This window comes from Tyto alba, unplaced genomic scaffold (genome assembly GCF_018691265.1).
Source record: "Tyto alba isolate M040663 unplaced genomic scaffold, T.alba_DEE_v4.0 Super-Scaffold_2, whole genome shotgun sequence".
Classification (NCBI taxonomy): domain Eukaryota; kingdom Metazoa; phylum Chordata; class Aves; order Strigiformes; family Tytonidae; genus Tyto; species Tyto alba.
Window position 1 is genome coordinate 25,860,727 of NW_024881282.1, and position 12,697 is coordinate 25,873,423.

Below are 12,697 nucleotides of genomic sequence, written 5' to 3' on the forward strand. Positions count from 1 at the left end.
TAATTTCATCTCTATCTAGGTCTGCTTTCTGCCTTTAGCCATGAAAATACACGCTTTTGCATATCCACCTACCTGGACCTCCAAGCATACTTAAAATTCACAGGAGGCCTTTTTCTTTTAAACCTTGTTTTGTTGAGAGGTTTCACTCATTTCCTGGAAAAAGTAGCAGAACGTTTAAATAGACTGGAAATTTGTGTTTGTTTAAATTTAGATGAATTGCTGATTAAATCCTGAAAGGAGGCTAATAAAGACTTACATTCTTTCCACGTTACCTCAGCTAGGACTGTTGGGTAACTGCAGCAAATTTTCCTTTGGAAATCCTGTGTTGCAGTTTGGCAGTTCTGATATGTTTGGTTTGTGGTAAATGAGCTCACAGTCATTATTCACTGTCTGCAGTACTTAAATGTTCAGGCCCTGTGTTAAAAGGTATATCTGTAGTGCCATTTGTCATATTTGATTTATGACGTGCATTTACAGTTGGATCCCTAGATATAACCCAAAAAACCTCATTTAGTAGTTGGGTCCAAGAAGGATGGAGAAAGGATGCTGTTCCCTGTTTCTGTCTTGACAATGGTCTTGATCACAGGAACCTTGAGGTCAGAATGAGGAGCTCACCTCGAATCATTCAGGAATGCAAGATACTTGATCTTCAGACATCATAGATATTATGCAGCTGAGGGCTACCAGAACAACTTGCAGAATATTCCAGTTTGATGTGTAAAATATAATATATGCAAATCCAGGCAGAAAATAGCACTGAAGAAGCAGTAGCACTTAGATACAATATATAAATAAAAACAAAGGTGTTGGGTTATTCTGTCTTTGACAGATGTAACCAGATTATGTTGTTGTATTATCATCCTCACCAAGTGTAACTTTTGATTAGATGAATCTTTTATCAACTGTGAGTAACTCTTTTATGGAAATTCATCCTAAATGTCATCTTTGATTGGTAGAGGATGCCTGTCATAGATACTTCTGTAAAACTGGGCACTGCTGTTTCTGCTTCAGCTGAGGCATGAGTTTGAGCTCCCTGTTAGATGTGCTTTTTCATAATCTCACATTCTTTTCTACAGCTGTCCTTGCCCTACCTCCAGACTAATAGTCAGCTTGTGTTGGACAAAGCATTACACTGCTACGGTAACCATCTTGTGGGGTCAGTACAGCTGGAGTTCTTAGATGTGTTAGAGGTTTTGAGGCATCTTCTCACCTTCTAGCCTTGCTTGATCCAGTCATATCTCAAAAGGGAGGCTGATTCTGAGATGCAGGCCATCTCAGTTGTAACTGCTGGTCTTACATGTTTACTGGATGGTCACTATTTCAGAGACAAGATTCCTTTTGATTTAGAAAATTCTTATGCAAAATAGAAAATCTTTATGAGGAGTTAAATAGATTACTTGTAGTCAAGTCTGAGTTCCACTGAATCTATTATAGTTTCTGTGGCTTTTCTGAAATATTAACAGTTACCCTCCATGGAGTTTATCTTGCTAGGGTGGCCATATTGTAGTCATTCTAGTCCAGTAGTCAGTCTTTGCATGCTATGATTTCAAACTTTTCTCTAGTAAATTCTTCATCATTGCCCTTTTGCTAGAAAATTAACCCCTGTGTTAGACATTACCTTCTAAAGTTCATAGGAATTTACTTTCAAAGTATTTATAGCAGTACTGCATCTTTGTAGAACTTCAAACTCTTCAAGTTTGACCAGTTTATGAACCCTATTACAGATACTATATGCACCAATAAGTTTAATTTCTTATGAATGCCATTAAGAGTAATAATTGTCAAAACAACTGTGTTTGGTGAAAAAGTGGTATATTTCCATGCTGCTTCTTGGAAAAATTAAGCTATGGGCATCTGATGAAAGTAAGTCAGAGAAACATCTGTTTCCCTGGACATGTGAGTTGGCAGAACTTCAGGAATGAGTAGAGGAAGCAGGACCTTAGCTAAATTATAACAAATGTTCATTTTGTAATCTGTTTTGAAAATTACTGCTTGGGAAGGATCTGCTTTTTTAGTTTATCTCAAATGAAAGAAAGATTGGGTAACATAAGCACAATTGTTTTATCTAGCAGCGTAACAGCTACAATCCCTCTTTCTCTCTGTGTGAGATTACTCCTAGGAAGAATTGGCTGCAGGAGAGCAAAGTCAGTTTAGATTAGTTAGTGAGATACAAGTTTTCATCCTTCAATTCTGATAGGAGTACAAATAGCACTGTTTGTCACAACCTATCCCAATCCATTTCTAAATGTGTTGCAAACGTTTTATGATTTTTACATGTTTCCAAGTCAGTTTGAGTATAGTCTTATTGCCATTTCTATTTCTAAAACTCAAAACAAACAAACAAACAAATTCTCCCAGTCTCTGGCTGTTTACATGAATGACTGCTTGGAATGTGGAAACTTCACAATCCAGCCTTTTTAAACCCCAGTATCTGAAAAAACAGTGGCTTCTTATTGATTACACCTACTTTCTCACAACTTCCTTCAACCTGTGGGCACTCTGGACTTCTAAAATAATCTTGCTGAGGACAGAATTCAGGAAAGTGAGCCACATGGATTTAAAATAACTTCTTAGCTACTCCTAAACTACATTTCCAAATAACTCATATTTATGAATCAGCATGTCCTCAGACATACTCTTGTGCAGTCTGCTCTCACTCATAAGTCTGAGACTCTTGGGTTTTCGATAGAGGAGAGCCTGCCATTTACTCTTACTCCTACAGATACTTAAGCCCTGTCATGCTTATTTTAAAGTACCAGCATATATTAATTTTAGTTTTTACTTCAATTTTTCATATGTTCAACTGGAAACTTCACAGCTATCTGTACAGAAAGCTCGTTTCTCCATAGAAGTGTACCAGAATTTGAGTCACAAGTGATTTCAGACTGCTTTGTTGGTGGATTCCTTACGTCCTTTGATTCAGTCTAAAACCAAATCAAACCCATTTCCTAAAAAAGGAGCTTTAAATTCATGATTTTGTGGCCATTAATAGAAATCAAGCTTGTCTTGGTAAAAAGAAACCGTAAGTTACCAAGTCAGTGTTTAATTTCTACCTTATGTGGTAAAAATTGATGCTCAAAGAGGATAAGAATTTTGCTGGGCATCAGTTCCCGATTGAGATCAGTTGATCTGGGGAAGGACCTAGCAGCACACGGCTTCAATTCAGGTAGGAGTGTCAGTGCTACAACTAAGGAAATGGTCACACAGGATAAAACCAAATGTTATTCTAAGTCAACGGCTTTTTTCTTTTGATAAATTATGAATTACTGGAAAACAGTATAAAAAGTACAGAAAGGCTATGGTGACACTTTTCATACAGCTACTTAGCCCTTTGAGAGAACTGCTTATGTAGAGATTAATAAGTGTAACCAGAAGGCCTGATTCATCACTGTCACAACATCAGTCTATCTACTAGGTCTTTTGAGGGTGGTGCTTGCTAAGGCGGGATGAGGATTTACAAGGGTGAGTGAGAATGGTGGGTATAATTCAGTCACAATAAATGTTGAGTTGTCAGTGATAAGGAGATATGACTAAAGAACGTGGTTTTTTTACAAAGGAGAGTGAAAATGGTACTGCCCTCAAATTTCAGATCTTCCCTCTGTTTAGCAAGAATATACACATTTTGTGCCTCAAGCTCCTTATTAGTAGGATTGGTCACTTCAGTACAGGATGACAGTTTGGGAAAGATGAAGAGAACAGACTTTTCCCCAAAAGGGAGCGCTCTGTAAAAATCTGTGGATGGGAAACACTGGGTGGGTTTCAAACCTGCATTAATATAAATATTATAGAATGTAATATGTTACATAAATATTGTAAAATGTAACCGTACATGGAGTTCATGCTCTTGAGAATATACGCTAGAGACTGTTGGTTCTTCTTTTGGAAATGTCTGAGAAGGTAATAAACCAATCTATCACTGAAATTTTCTTGTGCAAAATCATAGAACATAGGTCTAAGAAAAAGGAAAACACTATTCTAGAATTGCATCAGAAAAGGTATTTCCATATAAATAAGGCAGCATTAATGTTACTCTGTAAATAGTGACTAGAACTTGTCTAGAACACTGCTGACAGTTTTGGCTATGTGCTTGCAGAAAAAGGTGAAATCAGCGTATGAAATCAGTAAAAACCCAAATCGCAATCTCTTTTACTAACTGTTTTGCCATGTAAGAAAAGCAAGAGGGCTGATTTACTTAGCCTAGTTAAATAGGGATAGATGGAATATCAGAAGGTCAACAGAAGGAAGAAGAATTATGTAAACCTAAGGGCAACATTTGTGTAAAATGAAGCAGTAAAGTCTGCTGAAGAATACGTTTGGATTGGAAAGTAAAAGGGCTTTAACCTTCAGAGGACCTTCCAAAGCTGTGCTGGAGGCAAGCAACTCAATCACATTTTCATAAACTGAAGACATTTCATGAGCTAGATTTCATGAAAACGCCTTTCATAAACTAAAGATAGTTTATGAAGGAGTTTGTATGATGTAGCTGCATGTTACAGTGAAGAGATGAATTTGCTGACCTAGAGGTCCTTGCTCCTTTCTCTTATTTGCAGCTCGTGAAAGGAGGTTTATTTGATGTCTTGGCAGCCTTTGATACTACTGTGTGAGATTTCTCCTGGTTTGGGAACCTTTTTGAATGATTTCTATTGTTTTTTCTATGAGAATACAAAAGATAGTTGTAAGCAGTTTTTCTCTTGCAAGAAAAGTCTGAGGTTCCTTTTTTTTTTTTTTTTTTTTTTAATCTTATGCTATGCATGTGATTGAGTTAGTAAGTATTTAGATAAATTAGTAAGTATTCAAATGATGATGACATTACCATGCATGTTCATCAGCTGTAACCCAGTTAGGACAGTATGCTGAGTATGTGCCTGTATGGCTTTGAGATTCAATCAGAGTTAGCTGGCTATGATTTAATCTCGATATAACAGTAACAACATTTTTGCTATCTTTTGCTTAGTAGACATATAGTTTGAGAATACAAGATAACTTTCTGTTAGAAGTAGAAATTGGTACCAAAAAATTATTTTTAAGTAGTATCTTTATATTTCAAAAGCTAACAAGTTTCCTTGAACAAGTGCAGCAAGCACATAAGCAAGTTCCTTTGCAAAAACCTCAGTAAGGTGTTGATTCCCTGACCTTGTAGTATCTGCCTTTCATTTCAAAGCTAAGATGACACATTTAACTGCTTTATACTTAATATGTTTCTATTTTCTGCCCTACATTCTTGCACTTAAAAATCAAAACTTCCAGTCCAGGCCTTCTTTTGGAGTCATACAAGATTGCTAAATGATGGTCTAGATTTCAACCCTTCTATTTTTCAAAAGTCTGGCTTCCTGGCAAGTGATTTTAAGACTCATGTAATTCCTAATGGTCTTCCAGATGGAAAAACATAGTTTACCTAGTCTTTGAAGTTCTATCTTAGGTGCATAAAAGCACCTAAGGTAAGTTAATCACAATATGGCCCTTATTAGCACACATTGATGGAATATTATTTAATGATTATATAGTGTTGATAGGATGTGGCCTCATTTTTGTCACAATCCAGTGTTCTGAACACCATACAATTTTTCATCTTTTTCTTGAAGAAATTGCAGTAAGTGATAGAGATATGAGAGTGCATGGAACAACTGGCTAGACACAGTTGGAATAATAGTGAGTTGTCCCATAAATAAGGTTTTTGACAACAAACAGAAAGAAAGAGGACAGGTATGTCAGCAGTTTTAAATAAAACCAAATAGCCAGGACTGGGCAATGTCCATACTGCTTAAGATTAGTACTTGATAGAGCAGAGTTTCTTCATTCATCATACATAGCACTTAGTCCAGCTCTTCCCTGAAGCCTGTATGGTTCCTGTTTCACCTTAATATATCACTACTATTTTGTCTGTTTAATTCAGGTTGTTTGGAATAACACAAGGACTACACTCAGAATTTTGTATTCTATGTGTGCTGGGGCATGGCTTGAAACCACCTGCACAACTTTCTTGGGTAGCACTTGAGAGAGTTTAAGTTGATTCAGTCTCATCAATGTGTCTTCAGTGAATTGTCCCTTGGACCATGCATATACATTTTGTGGATGGAAGTTAGAGTGAGCCAAAAAATGAGTGAGGGCCAAGCTAAAGATTTGAGTGCTGTAGACAGTCATGACACAGTACTCAAGCATGCTCCCTGGTCACCTTTTTTTGTCATCTCCTTGACTTTGGGCCCTGAAGACCTGTGGCATTTCAAGGTTACTTGAAATCTGGCTTAGTTAGCCTAATGTGCTGTCCAAAAGCTGCAGCAGTTCCAAAGTTGTTCCCAAATGCATCAGGTCTCTCAGTCTCTGGAGAAGAAAGGTCCATTAGAGGGGTGGGAGGTACAGCTGGGGTCACCAGCGGTTTCAGCCAGCTGATTTGAATCATCTACTGCATGTCTATAAAAAATTTCATTTTCTGTAAAGCAGCCAGAGACTGGTGTTGACAGATTTTTTTATTTAATTATTTATTTCTTTTTAAATATCTTTTCCCGGAGTATTGGCAAGAGATTTATTTATAACTTGTGGAAATTAGAATTCTCTGGGAGTCCATTTGGAGTCCCTTATAGGTGTTTTGTGCATAAATGGGCACAGAGAATGTGAACACTTATTACTACAGATAAAGACATCTAAAATGAAGATAGTGTGTATTTATCATTGCTCATGAACAGAGATGCCTTATGTTGTTTTTTTAGGTATAAAAACTATGCCCAGATGCCCCAAATAGTAAACCCAGTGGATCAAAGTTAGTCTCAATCTTTTCTCACCAAATTCTTGGTGGCAAGGAGTGTCTAAGAAACCTATTGTCTTCACTTAAAGCCATCTGGCACTAGAAATCCTGCCTGGAACACAGATGACTCAAAGATACTGAATTTGCACTGTGCTCCTTTTATTCACTAGTTTACTCATTCAGGAAGGGATGTACAGCTAGTAGACAATTGAAATCTGTGTTCAGTTTTGAAATCCTAGCTAGTTGCTTCCAGGTCATTAATGTCATATGGAAAAGTTCAGGAAGACCTGTGACGCAAAATTTGATTGGAGATGTTGAACACTCACTTCTAGTATTTTCTCGTTTAAGAGGAGCTTGTTAAAGTCATGAATGCTCACTCCTAATCCATATCTGAGGGCAGTTCTATACTTACCTCTTGACAATAAAAATCTGAACACTTAACAGTAATAAAATAGTAAAGCATATCTTCCATCAGGATAAATTTTAAAATAAAAATAAACCAACAATGGAGGCAACTTTAGTCTTTCAGCTTATAGTTTGCCAAAAAGTTTTTGCTTTCAAGCATAACAAAGGGTTAGAGATAATAAAAAAGGCTTATTAAAAGCAAGAATATCCACTGTGAAACCTTGATCCAAGCTTGTTTATCTCTAAACAGAGCCCTCAACATTTATGTCTTTCCATACCACACACCCATATTAAACATTAACCCCGGGTAAGTGATTTCTTTCCTTCACAGATGGTAGAACACACCAAAGGAGGCAATAGAGTTCAGATCTTTCCATCTGACAGGTGTAAGTTCTAGTAATCATGGCTCTCATATCTAATAATCATCACATTTATTTGTGGTGCTTCTAAGCACCAGGCACCAACCGTGGGGTGGAATTTGCTAGAAATTTCACATTCTTAATGTAAGAATCTCTTAAATTGTGTTTCGCTGACACTGCAAGAAGGAAAATCCCAGACCGTGTGGCAATTTAACACACAGAGAAACAGTTCTTCCTGATCCTAAACAGACCTATCAGATCTTTGCACCCTAAAAGATATTTCCTCCCAGCTGGTAAGAAGAGCAAAGCAATATTTAATAGAATGGACAACCTTAGCTATGGACTGTAGGGACAAGAAAACAGTTGCTTCCATTCTTCCTGCCCAATAGATATCAGCATTATTAACAACACAGTGTTGTTTATGCTGCGATTTTATTATGCATCTCATGGTATTTCAAGGTCATTACAGGAGTCTTAATTTAAGGTGTCTAATTGACATCCTCAGCCTTGGTCCTATCTTAATCTAATTTTTCCTTCTTTTTAAATAAGATTTGTCTAGTTCTGATGCCCTGAAAACTTGAAAATATGATGCACTTTTCACTCCACTGTTTGAAAAACATGCAAAAGATGTTTGTATTATTTTGAAATTATAATAGAATTTTAAATATTCAGTAATCTCATGATTTTATAAGACTCTGAAATTGGAATATTTATATTTAATCACATAATGGTATCTGTAAGAGTTTAAGGAGTTCTCTAGATTTTGTTTAATGATAGTAATCATATTCATATTGAGGCTGCTGTTAAAAACATATTCAGAATATAATACTCCCATAAAGAACTTTTCCCTTCAATAATAAGTAGCAAGATTTTTCCATATAATATGATTTGTTTATGCTTTCACAAATGCAGAAAATTTTGGATAAAATTAAATTTTTCATGTTAACTAATTTGGCAATTGATTTACAGTGGTTTCATTAGTTTTATTTTTTTCCATTTTAAGTAAATCTGCTGAAGTATCTTATTTGAAGAGCATCAAATACAAAGGTTGATTTTTATTTTTCTTATTTTAGATTACTGTGTCATGCAATGAAAGACCATATAGTGCGTGTCGCAAATGAAGCGGAATTTATTTTGAACCGACAAAGAGCTGAAGATGTCCACAAGCATGCTGAGTTTGAGGTAAGCCTGAGTTGGTGCATTTCTGCTTCTCTGTTTTCACTCAATTGTCACCTAGACTGTAACCCCATACAATAAAGATTTTTTTCTTCCAAGAAAGAAATTTACATTGAAGGCATTTCAAAACTAGTTTTTAAAAGCCTTGGTAAATGTCAAACACAAGGAATGGGTTTAATTTCTCATCTCCTCACTGAAATTAATGAAAACATTTACAGCTTGAAGAAATCCCCTAATCAGAATGTCTAAACTGATATGGCAGACCCTTAGGTTCACAAAGAACTTTTCTGATTTATTGCAAATAGTAATGCAAATCACATTAGTAATTATTTTTGTTGGATTTTATCAACAGTAGATATGAGTTCAGTAAGAAAGAAAAGCAACTAATACTCTTAGGGCAGTTCATGAAAAATAAGAAATAGAAAGTAAACAGAATTAAACAGTTAGTATTTTAAGGTAATTTGGTTAGAATGTTTTGCATTTTGGAGCACTTTAAAACATTTACTTGCTATAATTTATATATTGAAATATGATATTACATATTTTTCTTACTAGTTAGGAATCATTAACTATTGACAGCAAGACTGTTTTTAAAATGTCTATTCTTTTTAAGTAATGGAAGAAGTGACAGAGCAGCTGACATCCATAAGTCTTTAATGTCTATATTCTTACTCCTAAAAGAAGTTAACATTCAATTGCTTTTTTTATCAAGTGTTGCAATATATAATTTAAATTACATTGCTTGTAAGTGATCCAAATATACAAAAAAGATATTTTTAAAATGTGTTCAGTTTAACAGAATTTTCATTATTTCTTCAGGATTAATTTTGTTCCTATTCAAAAAACTTTCATGCAGAACTGATGGAGTAAACTTAAAATTTAATTTTGACATGACTTCATCAAATATGTTTTCACATTTTTATGATGTTTTCTATAACATTTTAGTATCACTGGGTTTTATTGTTTCCAAACCTGCCTGTGCTTGCTTACATTTGTGTACATGTAAGTATATATGCACAAACATACATTTCCACATGTTTTAATGCTCAAGTGATCTAACATTAGGATTAAGATAGACTGACTCAGTATTGATGATAATAAATAGCTATATCAATCTAATCATCTGTCAGAAAATGTCACCAAACACCTGGTGGCTAGAAATAGGATCCAGTAATCTTAGTTTTGATGAGGTTTTTATCTCCTTGAAACAGGTCTCTTAAAAGTGCACTTTGATGTACTAATTCTTGTGCTCCCTGACCCAGCTGAAAAGTGTGAGACGCGGAGATATCTGTTGTCATTCTGAATACACATAACCTTCACTTTATTTTGTCAGAGCAGACAGCAGCCACTTGTCATATGGGATTGCAACAACTTTATTACCAAGCATATACTGGATATTTTGAACTTAAATAAAATCACATTTACAATTAAGTGTGTGTCAGAGTGAAGTTTCATATTGCCTCAACAATAAATAACATTTGATATTTATCAGAGCATCATGCAGTAACCTAAGATGACAATAGAAGATTGAGTTATCTGCTCTTTGAAGAATACATTGAGGTATAAGATCTGTCAGAACTCTAGACAAAATGAGAATATTCAATTAACTTCCAGCTTCTGTTAGCAAATAGGATTTAGAATATTAACTAAATTCCCTAAAGGAATAGCCTTAAGTCAGTCTTATTGTCTGGTAAAGAAACAAACACATTTTTCATATATGAAAATTTTCATTATATTTGTCACATGAAAAACCTCAACTACACATTTTAGATGAGTAAGATAAAATCTGCAAGTCATAAAAGAAGATTATGAAATGTAGCCTGTGTTAAATATGAAACTCAGATGTACTTAAATAAGGTGATGGTTAAAGTCTGAAAGAATGTTTTATATATTGTCTTTAATAACGGTAGGTATATAACTGAACGTTTTATTATTCATCCTACTTGAAAGTAGTAGGGACAAAGAGATTTCTGGTAGTTTTCTGTTGCATAATTGTAAATCTGTCATTTTGTTTTAATAAGCTGTATTGGTATATGTTCTGGGGTTTAGTACATGTTAATCATTGCTCTCAGCCAGAGAAGTGAGTGGCTATTTTATTTTTACCTTTTAAACTTTAATTGAATCATTATGGGTGAAATGGTTTGGCCCAAGCTGCACCAAGTTACTGCATTGCCTGCATAGTGGGGAGGCCATGGACCAGCATCTAAATTTTATCCTGGGACTCCAGTTGCAGTCAGGGCCAGGGCAATTCCTCCTAGAATGGGTGCTTCACAGTTAACTTTCATTTTGTTAACCTTTGTAATTGTTCAGGAAGAAAAATGAAAATTTAATTTTACTGTCCAATGAGCTGGTGAAATATTAACCTCATTAATAAGGCAGATCATTGTACTAATTGGTGCTTCCCTGTACAAGAAGATAAATTGAAAAATGAGTTAACCCTTTATGAAATAGTGTAACGATTGTTCTTTTCCAGGTAGATTACTTGAAATAACAGTTGTGACTCAGTGGAAAGACCACTGTTAAAATCTTACTGAATGCTAATGCAATCTGTACTAAAAAATCAGTGTGCAGAAATATGAAGAATACACTACAATTTAGTATGAGATTTAAGTTAATTTTAATTGCTGTTTTGAATACTAGAAAATAGGATTCTATTCAGCACTGCATTACAGCATTGAGTGTTGGCCAAATGTTCTAAAATGGTGCACAATAACTGTGCTTGCAAAAATGTCTCTTAAAAGGTGACTTTAAAATTAGCTGTTTTGCAAATAATCTAGTCTTTGCAATTTATACCTAGAAAATGATACCTGTAATGGATTTGTTCTAAGTAGTATGGCTACATTTGCTTTGTTTGGACATTTTGAAAAGATCTTTACTAGGAGGAGAAATCGAATTTGCATTTAACATGGTTTTGAGAAAATAAATGGAAAAATTATATTGTGTTTATTATACACAAAGGATTTAGCAAAAATAAAGTACGCTATAAAGTTTTGAGAGTTCTAGAAACAAATTTGCATGATGGTCAATAACCCCAGCATTTATTTTAGAGGTAGTTATCTCTTAAAGGAAATATGATGTAAACATCAGATCTTTTTTCAGTTTAAGAGATAAGCAATTTTTTAACCGTTAGGGTTTTTTAGAAGTGGTAGTATATTATGAAAATTTTTCATGTTGTGGTATGAAACAGAAAATATAGTCCCTAATTTCAAAGTTAAAGGAGTTTCTGTAATAATAAAATTATCAGATGGCTTTTTCATTACAGGTTTTATTTCAATTTAAAAAACAAAGCCAGTGTACATAATTTTTTTCTGTATATTATGATGTGTATGTTATACCTGTATTTTATATCTGAGAACAGATGAAACTTTTACAAATAAAGACCAACGTTTCAGGCATATCCATGGTCACACATATACACACAGAGATGTATAGCTAAATGTTTTTAATTGCAATTCTGTTGTCTTTGCCCTTGATATTTCAATCTTTACATGTTCTAACTGAGATAATGTATAGTAGTAGAACTATTTCAATTGATTAGTGTCCTCTTCCTCTTAGAAGTATTTTAATGCATTCTTGTCACATTTAAAGAGTCTTAGTAGATAATAATTTTAAGGCCATTCTAAAGAGCCGATCTTTTATGAAGTAGATGTACTTTCATTTCTAGTCACAGTGTGCTCAGTATGCTGCTGACAGAAGAGAGGAGGAGAAGATGTGTGATCATCTTATCAGTGCTGCTAAGCACCGGGATCATGTTACAGCCAATCAGCTGAAACAGAAAATACTCAACATACTCACAAATAAGCATGGTGCCTGGGGAGCTGTTTCTCACAGGTAAGCTACAAACATAAAATGTGTTGGTTTTAAATGTTGCTTTCAGAGTTAAAGAGAAGCAGTCATTGTATCACTGAAATATGAATGTATTAGGAGCTAGTATTGCTAAAATACATTTTCTCTCTTAGTCTTTTCTTCAGCTGGTTTTTGAGAAGTCCTTTGCTAAAGATTCACAGATCAAACTCCT

General features: G+C 34.7%; 1 protein-coding gene across 9 annotated transcripts in view; it reads left to right on the top strand.

The window, feature by feature from the left end:
* NBEA (neurobeachin) overlaps positions 1 to 12,697 on the top strand; it is a 518,250-nt gene that overhangs the window by 267,343 nt on the left and 238,210 nt on the right. For all 9 annotated transcript variants that reach the window (XM_042793382.1, XM_042793373.1, XM_042793375.1 and 6 more), the window contains 2 exons: positions 8,577 to 8,685; positions 12,344 to 12,510. In XM_042793382.1, coding sequence (XP_042649316.1) covers positions 8,577 to 8,685; positions 12,344 to 12,510 — 276 coding nt within the window. The remainder of the gene's footprint in view (positions 1 to 8,576; positions 8,686 to 12,343; positions 12,511 to 12,697) is intronic.